Source organism: Phascolarctos cinereus, unplaced genomic scaffold (assembly GCF_003287225.1).
Source record: "Phascolarctos cinereus isolate Bilbo 61053 unplaced genomic scaffold, phaCin_HiC Scaffold_1;HRSCAF=81, whole genome shotgun sequence".
NCBI lineage: Eukaryota > Metazoa > Chordata > Mammalia > Diprotodontia > Phascolarctidae > Phascolarctos > Phascolarctos cinereus.
This window is the reverse complement of record NW_027555514.1, coordinates 45,387,057-45,409,379: the sequence shown is the minus strand read 5'-3', so window position 1 is coordinate 45,409,379 and position 22,323 is coordinate 45,387,057. Positions and strand designations below refer to the sequence as shown.

Below are 22,323 nucleotides of genomic sequence, written 5' to 3'. Positions count from 1 at the left end.
GACCTGAGTTCAAATCCAGCCTCAGACACATAACACCAGCTGTGTGACTCTGGGCAAGTCACTTAACCCCATTGCCTATCCTAAAAAAAAAAAAAGTACAATTTAGCAATGGAAAGATTTCATTCACACCTTCCAAAAAAGATTTTCTACTTCTCATTCATTGAGATTATGCTGAATAATTAGGAAAAGAGGCATGGTTTGACCTGAGTCAGCTAGTAGCCCTACCTGCAGAGCCTATTACAGAGCAATTGTCCTATCAGATTTTCCAAGAGAAAAGAGAAACTGTTCTGGACAACCGTAACTATGGTACATAAAGAATGTTTGTTTTTCAAATGCCCAAATGTTTCTTGTGTCCAGATGCCAGGCAATATTGGCAATCTGGGCATGTAAATGGTATGGGAATTCAATCAACATGAAACAAGTTGCTATAGTATGTTTTACGAATGTAATAAAATTTTCTTTTTCAACTGGTTCCATGTTATCTCTGGTAATAGAGGCAGCTAGGTCACCTAGCGGATAGAGTGCTAGACCTGGAGTCATGAAGAGCCAAGTTCAAATCTTGCCTCAGACGTTTCTAAGACATGTGACCCTAAGCAAGTTACTCAACCTCTGTTCTTCGTTTCCTCATCTATAAAATGAAGATAATAATGGTAGTTACCTCACAGTTTTGTTGTGAGGATCAAATGAGATCCTACTTGTAAAGCACTTTGCAAACCTTAAAGTACTATATAAATGCTAGCTATTATTATCATTATCACCATCATTATTATAATTATTATTAGATTATTTTTTCACTTAGGCACTTGAAAATTTTAGTATGGGAACTGATAATCCCACAGTCTTTAGTAGACTTATGGGGAAAGGGGGATGGCAGCAATTGAGACCAGGAAAAGGAGCCAGAGTACATGAATTTTTATCCTTGTTTGACCATCACTGACATGTCATCTAACTTTCCAGTGCTTTGTTTTCCACATATATGTAGAGAGTTCAAGTCCATAGTGTAGCACATACTGTCTGTTTGACCCTGTCCAAGTCACTTAACCTTTTAATGTTATTCACAATTCTCTAAGATTATAAATAAGTTGTAGAACAGTTGGGGATTTTGTTTGTAGAGGTTGTTTCATTGCTAGGAGCACCATATACTGAAGAAATCACAGGTTCCACCACCCAAAAAAAGCACGGACAGGGTTCTGAGGCACATCCCCTTGGCACAGATTAATGTTTTTAAACAAATGCTCTAAGTGGCTTTAAAGAAAAGCTTTACTTAACTTGAAGGTATTACTCTTTCTGGTGCACACCTGGTTTTATGATGGTTTGCATATCTTAATCCAGTCTCTGAATGAAGAGATTTGGATTAAGTGTTTCTCTTACCCTTAGCAGGTGATGTGATCTTCTAAGTATAGAACTAGAAATTAAAACCAAGACCCCAAATTGTATTTCCTCTCTAGAGGGTCACTGACATAATGAAGTAAGGTAATTGAACAGGCCCTTGTACTTGCAATCTCTGGCCATTTTCCAAGAAGACTCTTTAGTTTTTAAAGCCCATTGCCACCTGGCCCCACTCTCTTTCAGTCCTCTTTGTACATTACTCCTCAACCCATACTCTTGCCATCCAGCCACACTGGCTTTCTCTCTGCTCCTCATACATAGCACGTGTCTCAGAGCTTTTGCCTTGGCTATTTCCCATTCCTGGAATGCGCTCCTTCTTCACCTCCAACTCAAAGAAAAGTTCTCTTCCTTCAAGGTAACAGTTGCATACATGAAGATTTTCTGGTTCCACTGACTGCTGCCGCCCTCTATCCCTTTCTTTAACTATTTTTGTATTCTCTCTCCGTGTGTGTCTCTCCTCCTTCCCTCTCTCCCATCTCTCCATTTCTCTTTCTATCCCTTCCTCTCTCTCTTTTCTTCTATCCTTCCCTTCCTCTATCTCCTTTCTCTTCCTCCCTTGCTCCCTCTCTTTTCTCCCTTCCTCCCTCATTCTTTCCATCTCTCTACATCCTTCCCTCTCTGTCTTTCCATCTCTGTCTTTCTCTTTCTCTGTCTCATTGACTGGCCAACAATAGATCCCATGCCAAGCCCCACTTGGTCATTGTTTGGGCCCTAATTGGCTCAGAGTGAATGGAATAGCAATTGTTTCTGTCTTGGCCAGGAACTCTGAGGTCTTCCCCTCCTAGACTGATATATACACATATGTGTATGTATAAACACATACTTGTTGGCTAGAACACTTCCACTTTTGTCATTGTATGCCTACTATCTAGCACAAAAATGAGCGCTTCACCAATGCTCACTGATTCATTGAAGATTCTAGGTGATAATGGGATACCTGGGAAAGGGGGAAGGAGGCATCAGGCAGGTGGAGGTTCTCACGCGCTGTTTTCTCTCTTTCCTTTTGTGGGTTCTCCAGTGAGATGAAGCAAAAGCTGGATGAAGAAGGCAGCAAGTGTAGTATCCTGTCCAAGCACCGTCAGTTCACGGAGCACTGTTGCATGCGCTGCTGTGCCCCTTTCACCTTTCTCCTCAACACCAAGCGTCAGTGCTGTGACTGCAAGTACAACATCTGCAAAAGCTGCAGTTCCTACCAGAAAAAGGAGAGGGTGTGGCTCTGCTGTGTCTGCCAGCAAACCAGGTAAGAGCAAGGGCCCAGCCATGCCTGTGGCTCTGCCTGAGCTGGCCTCCTGCTGCTGCTGGGGGCCGGTTCAGTGCTTCTTTCCACCAGGATGCCTATCGGCTCATAACCACAGAAAGGTAATAGTGGAGAATTTTAACTGAAATGTTATTTCAAGAGGCTTCTTAATTATATTATTCCCCCCCCCCCATTAACAAGCATTTATTTTCTCTCCTCACTTTCTCCCTTCCCACCTGGAGAGTTTCTGTGGGATTTTTTTTTTCAGGCAGCTACTCTGTACCCATATGTGGAGAGGGGAAGGAGATGAAAAGAGGGAGGCTTGACACCTGAAATTCAAGTCTCCAGCTTTTGTTTCTAAATTACTGTTCATTTTGGAGATAGGGACTTCTAATGATCTTGGCCCAAATGATCTCCAAAATCCTCAGGATAGGGAGGTTTTTAAAGCTAAGAGTCCTATTTCTCATGGTGTTCTTAGGTACTTCATGACACAGTCTTCACAAAATCCTTCTTTGGGGGAAGAAGGCAAGTAGAAAGGGAAAACTTGGAAGAATCTGCTGTGTAAAAACTTTTAAAAATCATAGGTTTCAAACTCATCAGATTACAATGTAATTGGGAAAGGTTCAACAAAATAAATAAAAATGTAATACAACATAGATAATGTTAATTTGTGATTTTCTAAGTCAGTATGTGGCCAGCAAGGATCCCATTCTATTTGAGTTGGACTCCACTGATGTAAATCATTCTTTGGATTCCATTATGCCTAATGGGCTTCAAAGGACTTGCTCAGGTTAGACTAGATGGCCTTGAGGCACTTCCAGCTCTGAAATTCTGCCATCACAGAGTATTGACCATGGGGAGTGAATAGGAGGGAAACTTTAAGTCAAGGCTTAAGAGTTCATGGTTAAGTCCATGGATAAAAGATAGTCTGTCACCAGGCAATGTCGTGACACTCTTTGTTCTCTCCTGCCAAAGTTACCTAAATGTCACAATGACGCATTGGGTAGAACTTTAGGAGTATTACATAATCGATACAAGAAAGAAGAGAGCAGAACACACAATGTGTCCCTGAGGGATGTATTTGTTTTTTCTTAGAGTTTGACTTTGGAATGCAGTCTTTTTGTGGCTTAATTTGTCATTTGGGATTTAGTCATAGGAAGATAAAGATTCTTTCAAGTTTTCTCATGCTACAAGAAATGGTACACATCCCATAAAAGAGTTCACTCAGGTTCTATTGTGAAGGATATGACATCTCCTAGTAGCCAAGGTTGGCTCTGCACATAGACAAGGCACCTGGGCATGGTATCATTTGAAGCCAATATGGAGTGTCACCATATGGAATAATGATCACTGGGCTATGTTAAGGGACCAGTGTTCCTGGTACTAACTGCTACTAACTAGACCTGTGTCATTTGGGAAAAGTCATCTAATTTCTCATAACCTTGAATACATCCTTAGATGCAATGCTGTCTAATGTCCTTTCTAACTCTGTTTCTATAAGCACCTCCCCCTTTCAACAATCAAATTCTTCTCCATCGGCCTGGCTATACAGTATGAAATGACCACATAGTTCCTTTAGTTTAAAGCAGTAAAGCCCCTAATGAAAATGTAAATGTTATTATAAATTAAAATTAAATTCCAAATTAATTTATCAGATTAGTTAGTCAGGTTGCTGATGGAATAGAAAATAGCACAGGTAAGTTTTTGTTCCAGGAAGGGTCAGGGAAGTTTAGGAGCATAGGGAATTGTTTAGGAGTAGAAGTGGGGTGTCATCCCAGGGCAACCCCTAGGTGGTATGATGGTACCTTGGATGGTAAGAGAAGACGTGGAGAATAGAGGACAGGGGAGGGAAGGAAGGCAAACTTCCTCAGCTCAACAGTGTTAGGCCCAACCTCTTGGTACCTCTAAAACAACTAATATCCAGAGCTTACTTGCATTGAGTCTCTCCCAAGATGTAGATGCTGTGATGGCCCAGAGGACTTACTCCATGTGAAGCAGGCATTACCTCTAAAGGCAATCACAATGTTTATCAATTGGTCCTGAGGGCTTACATAGCCAATCCACTTGATATGTGCATCCCCCACAAGCTGTACTGAAGGGACACACACCCTTTTGTACCATTCCTCAGATCCCCAGTCTTCACTTTTTCTACCTTAAAGACTATCATGTAGTGGAAAGAGCCCTGAGCTTATAATACAGAGAAGTGGCTTAGTCTTTGCTTACAGACACTTCATATTTTATGGAATCACAGAATCTGAGAGTTGGAAGGGACCTTTGTGTCTGTCTTGTCCAACAGATATTGAAAAGTTAATCTTCACTGTTCCATGCCAGACAAATGGTCACCCAGCCTATGCTTACAGACCCCTAGGTAGGAGGAATGGGCCACCTCCTGGGGAAGCCCATTCCACCTACGAATAGCTATCATTGTTAGGCTTGATGCCTAACAATGTTAGTTTCCTAAGTTTGCATATATGGAATTTCTATCCCTCCATTCATTATTCTAGGCTGTGCCCTCTGGAGCCAAACAGAACAAATCTAACCCTTGTTTCATATGCCAACCTTTCATATACTTGAAGACAGCTGTGGTCTCTGTCTCCTATGCCTCCACTACCCAAGTCTCTTCCTTTCCAGGTTTTTTGTTGTTGGTGAGTCGTTTCAGTCATGTCCAACTCCTGGTGACTCCATTTTGGGTTTTCTTGGCAAAGACACTGGAGTGGTTTGCCATGTCCTTCTCTAACTCGTTATGAGATGATCTTCACGAATTTCTGTGCCTGAAAGAAATTCATCCTCTGACAGCATCTCCACACTCATCTAGCTAACCCCTTGAACAATATTCATAACAACATAGCTTTGGAGCCAGGAGAAGCCTCAGACATCATTGGACTCAACAATTGAATTAACTTTATTGATGAAGAAAACTGATGAGGACCATGGAGGATGAGACTTGCCCAAGGCCACCCAACTAGTAAACAGCAGAGCTGAGATTTACTCTTCTGTCTCCTGACCCCAAATATAATGTTCCTTCCCCTGTCCCAGCAGGGTCCTCCTCATAAGAGGACATCAAAGCAAAACAAGAATGATCCTCCTTCATGCATATTATAGAGGGTCTTCTTGTTTGGTTGGGGTTGAATTCATTAACTTCTGAGGTCCCTTCCTACTCTGATATTCTATGACACAAAGTAGTAATAAGGATAACTACTGAAGAGTTTCTCTAGTACTTTAAAATTTACAAAATATTTTATATTCTCAATATCTCTTTTGATCTTCACAGCAAATTTATGAGGTGGGTACTTATGGATAGGGGTATTGTCCCCATTTTCTAGATGAGCAAACTAAGGCTAGGAGGTTCAGTGATTTGCCCATGATCACCCAGCTTGTAAGTGTCAGAGATGGGGTTTAAACCCATTTAGCTGACAACACAGTATTTTTTACAAGACAAGCTGCCTTCAAGGAGCTTACCATCTTGTTGAATAGTCAAAGACATGAAACTTTTTTTAATGTCAAAACTATTATGGCTATCTGATTTTGAGCAAAGAGAATCCAACACCACCTTCCTTCAGCTGTTCTGCTCAATGTCTTCCTTTAATTCATCACCACAATGAAACTTACCTAACTAAAATCCAGGCTTCCCATCTATGAACCTAGAGGAGCTAAAAGTAGAGTAAGGGGGAGCTAGGTGGGACCATAGTGCATAGAGTTCCAGCCCTAGAGTCAGGAAGACATGAGTTCAAATCTGACCTCAGACACTTACTAGCTATGTGACCCTGGGTAATTCTCAGTTTACCCTGTTTGCCTCAGTTTTCTCGTTCCATCTTTGCCAAGAAAACCCCAAATGGAGAGTTGGACACAACTCAACAACAACAACTAAAAGGACTATTATCTTCACCCTTTGGGGGGGTCCCACCCTATTGTGTTGTTATGCTCATTTTTTGTTGTTGTTCAGTTGTTTCAGTCATGCCCAACTCTTCATGATCCCATTTGGAGTTTTCTCAGCAAAGATACTGGAGTGGCTTGCCATTTCCTTCTCCAGCTCATTTTACATATGAGGAAACTGAGGCCCGACTTGAATACCTTGACATGGAATTTGAACATTCTGAAATGACAGTGTCTTCCTTTTTTCTAATTATCCTTCTCACCTAATTGCATCAATAAAAAAAAAATTCAGGTTTTCCAAGTCGTTGATAACAGCATGGAGCCTTATGTGTGTGTACTTTAAAAACCTCATTTACATAGGATCTATAAATCCTATGTTGCTTAGAAACACTGTAAAGAAAAAAAAACTTAGTTTAATGAATCCTTTGCTAGTGTCCGGTCAATTTTTTATGGTTCATTTATTTATGCAATGTACAAATTAACAGTATGTTCATATCATCCATGGGGTTAGATTTAATTCTTCTTATGTATTAGGGATCATTGGCTTTTATTAATGCAAATGTTTGAACACAGGTATCTTTTCTCGGGAGGAGGAGCTATTTATGAGTGCAATTAGTTGACTCTCCCTAGACTGATGTGTAGTTTTTTGCAGATGTCAAAGGCAACAAGGTCTTGAAGTCTGACCGTTTCGTATTTTATTGTTTATGATGTCATTTGTTTTCTGGAATCTCATTATATACTGTCATGCCTTCATTTGGTTATACATTTGTATAAAGATAAGGCATTCAAATAAATACATTAAGTTCCCATTTGCTTTGATTTCCCATTGAATGAACAGATGTCAGAATCTACCTTCAGTTAGAAGCCTAATCAAGGACACACTACAATTTGTTGCCTGCTTTGATCAAATATAAGCTCCTTGAGGGCAGGGACTGTTTCTTTTTTTTTTTATCTTTGTATCCCCTTGTACAGACAAGGCTGTGATTAGAACCATACATTTAAAAAATTGTGCACCAAAACAGAGGTTTAGGATGGGCATTCCACTTATATGTAACTATTGGAAGAATATTTGTTTTGAGATTAATTTTTTTCACTCCTTTGGGTTATAGAGATAGACAAATCTAGGACTATAAATCATCCACTCAAATGACTTCCAGATTCACTGTGGATAATGGCCTTCCTTTCCTATCCTTCCCTTGACCTGATTCCCCAACTTCAAAAAATGGTTTCTTTTCTTTCATGGCCTCCTTGTTGGCTTGAACTGTTGGCTAAGCCTATTATCCCAATGTCACTGTGATGTTTCTGGAAGGCAGACTGGAGAGTAATAGGAATTAGGTTCATTTTTCATTCATTCTCTGATCTAGGTAGTCTTAGTCAATCACTGATACCCTACAGAGAAGTCTTTTAATCCTCATTAACCATGAGATGCTTTATTTCATTCCGTTCCCCAGCCAAACTCCATGTTTGTGCTTGGCATGGAATATGAGCAGTTGGCTTTTGAAGTTTGGCTCCCTATGAGACGGCAGCGGTTCTCTCATTTCTGGTCTGTGCTGGAAAGAGGAATTCTTAACTGGCTGTTATTTGGGTTGCTAGGACACCTCAGTTCCCTATGTCAGGTTACTCTCATAAATCTGAGTTTGAAAAGTTCCATATGTGATATTACTTATCTGTCATCTTACTAAATTATTAATAGCTTTATAAAAAATCACCTCAATTAAACCCTTATCAGACATGGAAATATAAGCCATTAAATTATAATGCTCAAATAGCCACCAAACTCATGTGGAAATATTTTATTTCCTGCTGCTAGCATGACATTGAGCAAGTGACTCCTCTTTATTTGTGATGCCTGCCTTACTGTAGCATGCATTTGTATACCCCCGACTTTCTTGATAGGAGAGCAAAGCGCCACTTTTAGGAGGATTTTTTCCAGCCTAACAAAAGACAACTTTAGAAATAGAAGATGGACTTTTTCCCTTCCCCACCATGAAATAGAATATTAACTGACTTACATGAATTTGGTGTTTTTTGTTCAGTCATTTCAGTCATGTTAGACTCCACCTGATCCCATTTGGGGTTTTCTTGGCAGAGCTACTGGAGTGGTTTGCCATTTCCTTCTCCAGCTTACTTTATAGATGAGAAAACTGAGACAAACAGGATTAACTGACTTGCCCAGGGTCACATAGCTAATAAGGGAAGTGGGATTTGAACTCTGGATCCTTCTGACTCCAGGTTCTATCCACTGTACCACCTAGCTGCCTATAAATCTAGTACCTCTGGCATTTGCAGCTATGTGAGAAGAGATGGAGAGTTTTCCTGGAGTCAAAAAGACCTGGGTTTGAGTCCTACCTCAGATATGCAATATATGACTGACTCATAGCAAGTTATTTAATTTCTTAGTGCCCCAAACAGTTCTCAGGTGAGTCCGTCTGCAGTGTCAGGTACTCTGCCAGGGATACAAAGAAAAGCAAAAAAACTAGTCCCTGACCTTAAAGAGTTCACACTTTAATAGAGGAAGAAGACAAGATATATACAATGTAAATTAAAGGTAATTTCAGAGGGAAGGTATTAGGGAGGGAAGGTGGGGAGAGGGTGTTAGACATCTCTATAGAATCCACAGAACTACCTTCATGGCACCTAAAGCAAGCTCTACAAGGATGAAATTGTTGAGATAAGTGAGGGGTTTCAGTTTTATGGAACTACTTTTCCAAATATACTAGAAAAGTAGCTTTGATTTCCCACCTTGGTATACGGCTAGAGTTTAGCCATCTTTTGAGATGTATGAACATAAAAAAGGTTGGTTTTCATTTATATAGTCTAGAGTTGTTCACTTTCCCATGCTTATATAACTCGGTCACAGCCAAACTCATTATGCTTAACTTTTAAGAACAAGTTTGTCTTGGATCCAGCATGGAATATTTCAGACAAATAGGATTATTTTTTACCCACTCAGTTTCTGGCAACTGAGAAAAGCATTTATATTATAGCATGATGTTTTGACTTTAATTATAGATCTTACTGCAGTAGATGCTATAATGCAACAGCTTTAAGTTATGGATATTGGGGGCATGAAACAAATTGCTTCGTAGTCCTCATTGTCTTCTACGCTTTTTGGCTGCTGTCCAGGGTATTGATTTTGATCTAAGATGCCTTAGGTGGTTTAGAATTGGGTTATCTGAACCATCACTCATTGGGCCATTCTTCTAGCATACTTGACTAATTGCCTTTGGGGCAATTTTAAGAGACACCATGTGTGTTGATTTCTACCTAAAGCCAATTTTAATTAAGCCACAATAAAATAGTTCATATCAACTCTGTAAACATACATATTTGCAAGTTTTATAGACTGCTTGAGAATACTGAGCCACAGTATGCAAAAGTCTCTACCAAGGGAAATAAATATTCTCTAGCAGTTATTTGAGATCTTCTGAAGGACACAGAAAAGCAACTTTTATAGGCATGGCATAATGCTCATATAGACTCCCAAGCACTCTCATCCAGTTGGGTCAATATACTGACAGCCAGGGATTTAAAAAAAAAAACACTAACAAGTCACAAAGAAACAAATTTCAGTTAGATATGAGGACAAACTTCTTCACTAGAGTTATCCAAACGTAGAACAAGCTGCTTGGAAATCAGTAGGTTCCCCATCACCAGGGGTCTTCCATCAGAGGCCACAGGACCAGTTTGCAGGGATATCGCAATGGTCTCTGAATTCCATTCAGACTCAGAGAGTCTTTGTTGTTAAATGGAAAGCTATTACATTTCTGTGTATCTGCATATAGGCAAACACTTTAGTTTTACTTTGTTTAATCCACCGATCCAGGTAGGCTTAGTCAATTACAGATACGCTACAGAGCAGTCTTTTAATCCTCACACTAATATTCTTCTTTGCCTCAGAGTTTGGTATGGGTACATGTAATGCAAAATACATGGGGAAAGTCCTGGTGACTCATTGGGGTTTTATTAAGACAGACCATACTGAAATGCTCGTGTGTTTTCATCATGTCATTAGCACTCATTAGCTACTGACCAAGAATGGACTTTGTTCCTAGTGAGAATTTTTGCAATTCAGACTGCTGAAGTGATTGATATATTTGGAAGATTTCAAAGAACATGTTTGTGCATGTGTGTTTATGGACAGAAAATGTTCAGATGTGATGCTCTGAGGGAAGGAAGGAGGAAGAATGTAAGGAAAGGAGAAAGAAAAAGAAAGGAGGAAGGGAAGGAGGAATGAAGGGAGGAGGAAAGAAGAAAGGGAGGAAGGAAAGAAAGAGGAAGGAAGGAAGGAAAGAAAGAGGAAGGAAGGAAGGAAGGAAGAGTCATCACCCTTAAAGAGCTTAAATTTTATTAGAGGAGACTCTGTGTGTGTGTGTGTGTGTGTGTGCATGCACACATGTAAGTGCCTTTATGTATATGCATAATAAATATGAGTAATTTGGAGGGAGTGATGTAAACTGGGAGGGATCAAGAAGGTTTTCACGTAGAAAGTACTACTTGGTCTGAATTTTAAAAGCAACCAAGGATTCTAAGAGGTAAGAGAGACAATCGCTGAAAAGGCGCAAAGAGATCAAGTCCGAGAAATTGTACGAAGAGCAGGTTGGCGGGACATCAGGAGCATGAATTGGGGATTAATCTCTAATAGGGCTAGAAAGCTAAATGGATTGGAGCCAGATTGGGAGGGTCTTCACCTGCTAAAAGAGGGCTTGTTAGTTGCTCTTGGAGACAATAGGGAGACACTGGAGTTTAGTATGAGTCCTGAAGTCTCATGTCCTTCAGTAGCTCTGCTTGGTTTCAGTGCCACACAACATCCTGCCTTCCCCTAGGAGAAGCTGATTGCCAGAAATCTCATTCCCATGCTGATTGTCTCATTTTTCAATACTCAAAGCCTGATCAATTCCCTCAGTTTCTTCTTCACTTAGATTGGGGAGCTGGAGGGCGGGACAGTGAGCTCCTCCCAAAGTCTCCTTTTATAGAGGTGTTAGAACTTTGTCACAGCTCAGTTTCCCTTCAGCAGTTCTTCTTGGTTTCCAGTCCACAGATTCAGACCCAGGTTTTCCTGATTCTCATTGAGCTCGAGAGCTCTTTATACATTGTCTTTCTCAAGAAATCTTCATGAGTTCATAAGATCATAGATTTAGAACTGGAAAGGACATCAAAGACCATCTACTCCAACCTCCTTATTTTATGGAAGAGGAAATTTGGGGGCGGCTAGATGGCTCAATGGATGGAGTGCCAGGCCTGGAGTCAGGAAGACCTGAGTTAAAATCTGGCCTCAGATACTTACCAGCTTTATGACCCTGGGCAAGTCACTTCACCCTGTTTGCCTCAGTTTCCTCATCTGTAAAATGAGCCAGAAAAGGAAACGGCAAACCACTCCAGTATCTTTGCCAAGAAAACACCAAAGAGGTCAACTGAAAAATGACAAAACAACAACAAAGAAGTAAAATGATTTGCCTAGGGTCACACAGGTAGAGGAAGATTAGGGCAGGCAAGGTTCAAACCCAGGATTTGAGTTTGACTCCAAATCTACAGCACCTCTCTGCTTCTCAGTCAGTCCATCAGTCAATCAATCAATATTTATTAAGTACCTACTACATGCTGGGCACTGTGCTAAGCACAGAGGATACAAAAGAAAGGTACCAAGTTAGTATAGCATCATGAGTACAAGTATTGGAATTCTGCAATCTGAGTTCACTGACTTCAGCTATTTTGAAGATCAGTTTTCTCACTGCGGAAAAATGAGAATCCAAGTCCTAAGGAATTCAGGTTTGCAGAAATGTTTTGGCAACTTCAGATAGAAGGCTCCAGGAAAATTATCTAATTATCCTATGGTTAGGGTGTTTTCACCAGTTGCCATGGCCAGTAGGATATGTATGAAAATATATTTGTTGTCATCTTTGGCTTCAAATCTTATTTTCACCTGAATAGATTATGGAAGATTAGATGAGACTATTGCCCGAAGAAAAATGGTTTATTTCTTAAGAAGGAATATTTTTGTGCCAAATGGGGTAATGAATTATATACTTTGCCATCTTTCATCATGCATAAAATTGTTCATTTTGACAAGTTATTGTACACATTCTTTTAGACTTTGTAAACAACAGCATATTAAAAAATCTCAGTAAGAGGCAAGACTCCAAACTCTTTCCCTCCCCAGTGCATAAGCGATACACTTCAGCAATTAGAATAAAGCTGTGTTCTGAGCTAAGACTTTCCTTCTAGGCTTGGTGTAAATATGCTTCTTCCTAAATTTTATTCTAAAAATTCCCAGTGAATAGAGGACTGAACCTGGGATTAGGAAGGCCTGAGTTCAAATCTTGCCTCAGACACTAGCTGTGAGATCCTGGACAAGTCATTTAACCCTGGTCACCTTATTTTCCTCATCTATAAAATGGGGATAATAATAGTATCTGCTTCCTAGTTGTGATGATGAGATGATGCGATGATGAGTGTGCCTGATACATAGCAAGCACTATTTAAATGTTATCTCTTATTACCATTGTCATTATTATCTTTAATATGGAGATAATGATAGCACTTACTTCCAATGGTCATGGTGAGGATTAAATGAGGTAATGTTTGTTATGCATTTTGAAAATCTTAAAACAGTTATATCAATGCTACTTATTATTATGTTATTGTCACCATCATCATCACCATCATCTCTTACAGATCAATTTTGCAACAAGGAAACAGGAATCACCACCCCTATCAAAACTGAAAGCAGAATATCTATTTTCATTTCTGCTGGGAAGTATACTCTTTCTTGTTGTTTCAGCTACATTGTTTTGGTGGTTTTTTTTCTTAGAAAACTTCAAATCTCATTTTGTTTTCACTTGGAGTCTGGAGTCTAGCATCCTTTGCCTTCACGTGATTGCTCTCCTGTTACTTAGCATTCACAGAACACATGGGATTCACAAAATAGTTTATTGTTATTTCCTTGAAAAGCCCTTCAAAATCTTTTTGATGTGGCTCAAAAACAGTATAATGTTTTAGTGTGAAATAGACTGAGTAGAGACTTCCCCTCTCGCCATCTCCTCAGAACGACTCCTAGGCTGTCCTACTTACACTCTCACTTGGATATGGAAAACTTTGTCCCTTCTATTTGTCCTGTGTTATCTCTTTCAGAACTACTGCCTCCCATACCAAAGCTGAAGCTTTTTAACCCTACCATGAATATCCAAAAAGCCCATCCTGTGACCTTTAGGTAAACCTCTTAAATTCTCTTCAACTCCCCCATATTTCCCTGATACAAGCTTGGGACCAGTAGCTGATGCTAATAATGATGATTCATCTAACCCTAAAAACATGGCAGACATGGGGGCTTTCAAGTTGTAATGCCTCCTGCTAGAAATTGGGCAGCTGTTGTTGTTATTGCTTGACCTTCATTTCCAAAGAGGACCAATGACATCATGGGGTGATATCTTGACTCATGTGTGAACTGGATTTATGTGAGCCAGAGTTGCACAAAGTTGTCAGCCTCACTCTCTTTTCCAGAGTCATTGAAGATTCCATGGTGGAATTTTCATACTCAAGAATAAACTCCTTTAGATTAGGACTGTTTTATTTTTTAATTTGTGTCTCCATCACCGAGCCCAGGGCCTGGCACAGAGTGAATTCACTTAGTGAATGCTTGTTGATTGGTTTATTAATTTCTTTTTTGTTGTTGTGGTTTTTGTTTATATTGTTGTAATCATTGTGTACATTGTTTTCTTGGTTCTATCAGTATGAATCAGTTTATATGTGTCTTTCCATGCTTCTCTAAATTCTTGTGGTACAGCATTATTCCATTACACTCAAGTACCACAATTTGTTAAGTCATTTCCCAGTATGGTGCCCAGCACTAGACACAGTGCTCCCAATGTGGCCTGCCAGGCTATAGGAGTGTAGAAATCACTTCCAGTAACTGAGAAATCAGAGTCACATGGGAACAGTGGGAAGCACAGTACATATCACCCATCTTATTCTGTCCACTTCTAGAACTTTCCCAAAGAGGCTTTCCATGAGCCTGCAGAACTGTGAAATGCAATCATTGTACAACAGTCTGCTCAACATTAAACATAAAAGAATGATAGTTGAATCACGACTGGTCCCCTGTCACTGAACAGTTTCCAGGTGAATCTCATTGAATTACATTCTCATAAAATGAGGATAACGATGATAATGATAATGAGAAAATAATAACGGCTGACATTTATATAGAAATTTAAGGTTTACAAAGCAGCTCCCTCATTCTAGACAGGATAATTCTGGTGATTCAATGAGAAATTATCTGAATTAGCTTTTTTGGTTGCCACATAACATTTTTGTCTTCCATTGATCTTGGAGGCCTATAAAGACTTTATAGACTTTACAAGACCCTATAAGAGAGACTTGGGTCCCTTTTACATAGGTCCTCACTCAAGCAATACTCATCACTTTTACAAAAACCAATCTTAGGAGGAAGGGAAGCATATCCTCTGACTTTTCATTTATATTATTTTTTCCAATTAGGTCCTTGGGAAATGCAGTCAGAGAGCTCTAGCCTAGCAGATAGAGTTTTAGTGCTTATAAGTATTGATTAGTAGGGAAATGAAAACTTTCTATAATGCACACATTAAGCATATCGATAATATCTTTGAGGACTTTGATAAGCTATTGGCCTCTCACCCCAATCTGCTATTGACTAAAAGCCTACAGAGATAAGACAGCATAACAGAAAAATAGAGAGCCAGTCGGGCCAAATGCAAGGAATAAAGGCTATGTGAGGATAGAAAAATACTTTAAAATAGGACTTACAATCCTAGATGTTAGTAAGATACAAAGCACTTATAACTTGAAGGTCAACTTCTTCTTTAGAGACAAATTAGCGGTTTTATTCATTAATGTAGCATCAATCTCTATGCAGGTCAAGGTTTTTGGGAATTCCAAACATTTCTCTTTTATTTTTCCTTATACTAGTTAGAAATAGCTTGAAGCCTTCAATCACTAGCATCCATGAAAGATTGATCACAGACTAATTTAGATGGTCCAGGGGTGAGCTTTCTTGCTTCTGAGATGTTTGGAATCTCATACATATTGATTCTTTTTTCTTCAAAAACTTCCCAGCTTCATAATTTACCTGTTGTATACCACCTCTCTCACCCTTTACCCCTCTCCCCCATCATACCCCCATTAGAACCTCAACCCCTTGAGGGGGGAGACTCTTTCATTTTTGTCTTCTTGTCCTCAGAGCTATTCCTGGCATATAACAAGCTCTTAATAGTACTCACTGAATTGAATTGAATTGAATTGAAAAGACCTATAATTAGAATCCCTTTTTTTTGTGATGATAGCAGGACTGCAGGAAGAAAAATTATAGATGGGGTAGATTTAAAGGCTTGCTTCGCAACTCATAAAGCTTTAGTGATATTATGAAGTATGGAATGTATATAGGTCCAGTGCTAGACAGAATGCTAAAGTTTGTTTTCTGGCTCACTCTTCTCATTTAATGTCCCCTGGATTGGCTTGCTTTGAGTGTCCCATGCCAATCAGTCACCCAGTGTTTTCATGTTGCCAAGGAGAGCCTCCGTAGGCCACCTAAATATCCTGCATTTATGTAGTAGGTGGATGGGCCAGGTATTATTGTTTCTCATTTTATAGAGACTGAGTGCAGAGAGTTTGGGAGCCGGCTAAAGTCATACAGCTGGCATAATGGGAGATTTGAGAAAGGAGCCAGCTAGAGCCCAGGGCCCTTCCCTGCTACTTTTAAACCAGAAACTTTTAACCATCTCTTAGGTCATGGATCCTTGGTAGTCTGGGGAAAGTCTATGGACTTTTCAGAATCTTGTTTTTAAGTGTGTAACATAAAATGTATAGTATTATACAGAGGAAATGAAAGGCTAATAAAAATAATGATGTCTATTTTTTCCCATCCAAGTTCACAGATTCCCCCCTGAACTATGTCCACAGACCCTAGATGAAGAATTCCTACTTTAAAATAATTTGTACTAAACTGTTTGTGATGGCTAAGAGGGGAATGTTTTACTTTCCTAATAATATTTACGTTTTGACAGTGACCTCCAATTTCTTCACTGGAAAGAGTAAGTGATATGGGAAGTTCAGGTTATGTGCAGGCCAGGCCAGTTGAAGAGACATTTGGGGAGATTTCTAATAACCTTCCAATCGATATGATACAGTAGAAAGAGTACTGAATTTAGAGTCAGTTGAGCTGAGCTTAAATACCAGCAGGGCTATTTACTGCCTACAAGGCTTTGAGTGAGCTTTAGGGCCCAGTTTCCTCATCTGTATAATGAGAGAATTCAACTAGGTGATATCTAAGGGTTCTTGTGGTTGGGCATCCTTTGCTCCAGACCCACACAGTCCTAACTCATCTCCTTCCATGTAAGAGCACCCCTGAATGTATTTGAGTCCATGACAAAAGGGTCCCACTCTCCAATGGCAGGGAGCTCTTCTAATATGGCAGACTTAGGAAAGAGTTACACCTGCTGATAAGAGAATCAACTTTAGAAGAAAAGAACCATTGACCTGCTCAAGGCTAGCAGTTATCAGGAAGGCTTTCAAGAGCCACTTTACTGGCTATAGATGTCCTATGGAGAAGAAGAGGAAATATACTAGGTACTGTTGGAATAATGTGGGAGTAAAAAAAATTCCACATGGAGCTCAAGAGACTCAGTTCAGTTAAATATGAAATGCCTGAGGCACCTAGGTGGCAAAGTGGATGAACACCAACCTAAAGTCAAATCTAGCCTCAAACCCTTACTAGCTGTGTGACCCTGGGCAAATCGCTTAACCCCTATTGCTTCCAAACAAACAAAACAAACAAAAATGAAATGCCTGCTTGGTGCCTTGTATGGTGCTGGCTGCCAGGATTAAAAAACAAATGAAAAAAATACCCACCCCACCCCATCAGGGAATATGTATTTTTCTCTGGGAGTGTGGTGGGGGAAGGGATAAAAATATACCAAGTACACAAAAAAATAAATCCAAGATGATTTGAGGCAGGAGAAAACATCAAAAATATTGGAGAGTAAGAATCAAGAAAGGCTTCAAGGATGTGACAATGAGGAGTGAGTGCGTTCTAGGTATGGAGGATGCAACATACATGAAGGTTCAAAAATGGGAGAAGGAATATTGAATCTGAGAAACAGATAGCAAGCCACTTTGGGGGGAAAGTAGAGTTCATAAGAGGGGGATATATGATGGAAAGATTGGAGTCAGTTGTTTTGAAATACTAGGCTGAAGAGTTTGTATTCTATCCTAGAGGCATTAGGAAGCTGGTGGTTTTGAGTTGGGTGAGATGGTGGTGACATGTCAAACCTATGTGTTAGGCATAACCTCCCTGACGTCAGGGTCCTTTTTGAGAAGGAAGGACAAACAACAACAACGATGTTTTAGGAAGGTTATTTTGCCAGCAGCGTGGAAGTTTGGATTGGGATGAGCAGAGACTAGAAGCAGGGGAAGAGAAAAAAATACAATATAAAAAATAATATTATTTCTCCCCAGATTGCTTCTAAAAATTGAGATTCTACATTGATATGGTTTTATAAAGTATGGTTCTAGAAACTTGCCTCCATTCCAAAGATCCTTCCTTCTGAGTTTAAGTACAACCAGGGAAAAAAGTAGTACTGTCTTCACATTCTAGTGTCAATCATTTTTTTAATCAGTTTTTATTGATATCTTTTATTTTTACATAGCCTAGATATCCCCCTGTATCCTTCCCCACCTCCTTCCAGAAAAAGCATCCTCTATAACAAAGAATATGTGTCAGTCTATTTTTGTATTAAGATTATATATTGTTTAGAGGCAGGCATTAACCCAAGAATTGTAATCAGCTCCTAGCTTAGACCATGAAGAAAACAGCTTGAGCTCAACTGGATAACTCAGGTGTGACCAATTCAAGAATAAATCAAATCATCTCTCCTGAGAGCTGTATTCAGCATTTCTAGCTGAAGAAAAAGTATACTACACTTTGTGATTTTTATCATGGGAGAAAAGGAGTACTTATTCCACCTCGAGAACAAAATCAAGAAATCTTCAACATTATAAAGCTTCTCTTAACCAAATGATCATTTTGTTGTTGAGTCATTCAGTCATGTCCAACTCTTCATGATCCCGTGGACCATAGCACACTAGACCCTTCTATCCTCCACTATTTCTCAAAATCTGTCCTAGTTCTTGTTCATTGTTTCCATGACACTACCTCTCCATCTCATCCTCTGCTGACCCCTTTTCCTTTTGCCTTCAATCTTTCCCAGCATCAGGATCCTTTCCAATAAATCCCATCTTATCATAATGTGGCCAAAGTATTTAAGTTTCAGTGTTTGACCTGAATTAATTTCTTTAAGTATTGACTGATTTGATCTCCTTGCTATCCAAGGGAATCTCAAAAGTCTTCAGCAACACAACTTGAAAGCATCGATTCTGTAGCAATGATCATATTTACTACTTTTCTTCCTTATTCACAAAGGTTGCCTCTGTAACATGTAGCCCAAATAATTCCATATTTAAAGTCATTTTTTTTGTTCAGTCATTTCAGCCATGTCCAACTCTTCATGACTCTATTTGGGGTTTTCTTGGTAGATACTGGAGTGGTTTGCCGTTTCCTTCTCTAGCTCATTTTATAGATGAAGAAACTGAGGCAAACAGGGTTAAGTGACTTGCCCAGAATCACACATCTAATAAATGTCTAAGGCCGGATTGGAGCTAAGATCTTTCTGACTCCAGGATAGAGCCCAACACTCTATCCACTGAACCACCTAATTGCCCCAAAGTTAAAATTATTTAAAGTTAATTTAAGTTTAATTTAGAATTCTCATGTGACATTTTTAATGCCAAATGTTTGCCATCAATTAGGGGCAATAGATAAGCAAATCATGGTACCTTAATGTAGCAGATTATTACTGTGCCATGGGAAATGACAGATATAAGGAATTCAGAGAAGCATGGGAAGATATAAATAAATTGATGCAGAGTCAATTAAGCAAAGCTAGGAAAACATTTCCAATGACTATAACAATATAAATGGAAAGAACAACAAAAATCAGTCGACCAGTGTTCATTATGTGCCTACTCTCTGTTCCATGCTAGGTAGTAGGAATGCATAAATACAAAGATTAAAGCAGTCTCTTTTCTCAAAACTTTATATTCTGCTGAGGAGACAACCTGCACATGTATGTACGTGGTTGTTTGGTCGTTGTCCTTCGTTCTCGAAAATGACCAAAATGACATCACAATGTCAGGGTCAAAGTACAGTGTGTCTGACTATGGCTGATCAAACCAGTATGAACCCAGAAGGCTCTACCACAAGTCAGACACATTGTATGTGTGTGTACATATATCAAACACATACATGTACATGTGTATATACATGTGTGTATGTATACACACATGCTGAATAAACAATTACAGAAAATGCAAATTTAGAGAGGGAGAGTACTACTAATTGGAGGATCAGGGAAGGCTCTTTGTAGAAGGTGGTGCCTGAGCTGTGCCTTGATGGACTAAAGCTATTTTATGCTCTCTGAGGCAAAGTTGAGGAGGGAGTGCCTTCCAGGAATAGGGGATAGCCAAAAGGAACAGATATGGGTTATGGTGCATTGACTGTGATGAATTGCAAGAAGGCCAATTTGGCTGGATTATAGAGTACATGAAAGGGAAAGAGACATGAGGCTGGAAAGGTAGGTTGAGACTGAATTGTGGAGGACTTTAAAAGTCAAACAGAAAAGTCTATATTTTGTCCTAGAGGAAGATAGAGAGATATTGGAGTTTAATGAGTTGGGCATTGATATGGTCAGATGTGTATGGAAGGAAAATCACTTTGGCATCTGTGCATGGATTGTACTGGGGAGAGCCCTGAGGTGCAGAGACCAATTCAGAAGTCATTGCAATAGCCCAGGTTGTTGTTGTTTGTCCTTCATTTTCAAAAAGGACCAATGACAATGATGTAGTGACTTGCCCATGAATTGGATTTAAGTGATGCAGAGCAGCACAAAGTCATCAGCCTCATTCTTTCTTCCTGAGTCATAGAAGTCCAGGTAAGAAGTGATGGAGGCATGAAGTAAGATAGTGATCATGTGAGTGGAGTGAAGGTATAGATGTGAGGGGCAAAAGAAAGGAACTGAACACTGTTTAATTAAAATGATCAGTCTTGACTCCTGGGAAAATGTGGCTAAATGGATCTACCTCTCCTTTTTGCAGAGATGGGGGACTATGTTGTGGAATATTGCAAATCCTGTGTGATTGGTGTTAAAGCAATTCTTGGGGGATAATCATATCCTTACAATCATACATTAACAAGATAGAAAAAAAGGATTAATGAACTGAATTTTAAATGAATTTTAAAAATTAGAAAATCAATAGATAAACCTAAAAAATATGTGATTGGTATGTTTGTTAGTATTGTTGAACTATATTTTTCCTCTCTGTCTTTTAGTCTTTGTTATAAGGAATGTATAAATGGGTAGGGAGAAGAAGTTAAATACCTGTAAATGAAGGTAATGTAAAAACAAAGATATCAACAAGAGTAAAGAATAAAAAACAGATAATGATTGATAAGATCATTGTCAGAAGATGCTTTCTTTCACTGGCACACTGGCTTTCTTCCAAGATGCTGTAGAAGCACAGACTCTATGTATCTTTATTTTGAAATAATGGTTATATTAACACTCAGCAAAATATCCTACAGACCAGCAGCTTAGCAACTGGGGTTGCACTCATTTAACCCTGGAACTTGATTAATTGCAAGCTTAGAGAATGAAAGGTGCCACAGATAGAGCTGCTCTGCTTGAATCCATCATTGTCCAATGGCTAAAGAGATAATGGACTCTTTACCACCATTTGTTCTAAACATCCCACTGTCTGACAAGCATGATCACCAAGATCACACATTGGCAATAAGTGAAAATAATTCTCTTTTATTTTCTTTCTATAATTTACTGTACTCACTTTGGTCTGATGTCTAGGATGTTGCATTCCTTCTTTTTCCATATGGTTCCCCAGACTTTATCTAATCATATATATGGAAACTGGAGGGGAGAGAGAGAGAGAGAGAGAGAGAGAGAGAGAGAGAGAGAGAGAGAGAGAGAGAGAGAGAGAGAGAGAGAGAGAGAGAGAGAAATTAATGCCTAATTTTTTTGTATGTTAAAAGCCTATCAAACCATATTGGATATACAGCTAACAGGCTTTGTTCTTTGCTGAGCAAAGAAGGTAGCTTTCTCCTTAAGTGTGTTAATTAGCCAGTTTGATTTTTACAGAAATGCAAATCTCTTGGTCGGAATTGGAGTCAGAACCCATATGTTCAAATCCTGACTGTCACTTAGCTCTTGTCTAAATGGCTTAATCTTTTTTTTTTTTTTGGCAAGGCAATTGGGGTTAAGTGACTTGCCCAGAGTCACACAGCTGGGAAGTATTAAGTGACCAAGTATCTGAGGCCAGGTTTGAACTCAGGTCCTCCAGACTCTAGAGCTGGTGCTCTATCCACTGTGCCACCTAGCTGACCCTCAATGGCTTAATCTTTGAGGCCTCCATTTTATCACCTATAAAATGAAGGAGTTGGCTTGATGATCACTAAGGGTCTTTGTAACTCTGAAGTTGATACACTGAGCCTACAAACTTAAAAAAAATAAATACAGAATGCACTGTATCTACATGCATTTTCTTTCACAAGCCCTGATTAACACTGCCTTCTTTTTGAAAGGCCCAGCATGGAAAATGTTCTTTTCAAAAGAGCAGAGATAGTTCAAAGAAATACATGCAGAGAGAGCATCGATCCATCAGAATAAGTCTTGGTCTTGGTGTCTGGAAAGAACTCGGAGACATGGCCTGTCCTTCTTTCTCCTAGA

The 22,323-nt window shown here is 39.4% G+C and overlaps 1 protein-coding gene across 1 annotated transcript in view; it reads left to right on the top strand.

The window, feature by feature from the left end:
• Positions 1–22,323, top strand: part of MYRIP (myosin VIIA and Rab interacting protein) — a 431,689-nt gene that overhangs the window by 216,971 nt on the left and 192,395 nt on the right. Inside the window, 1 exon segment of the mRNA XM_078151731.1 lies at positions 2,408–2,629. Coding sequence (XP_078007857.1) covers positions 2,408–2,629 — 222 coding nt within the window.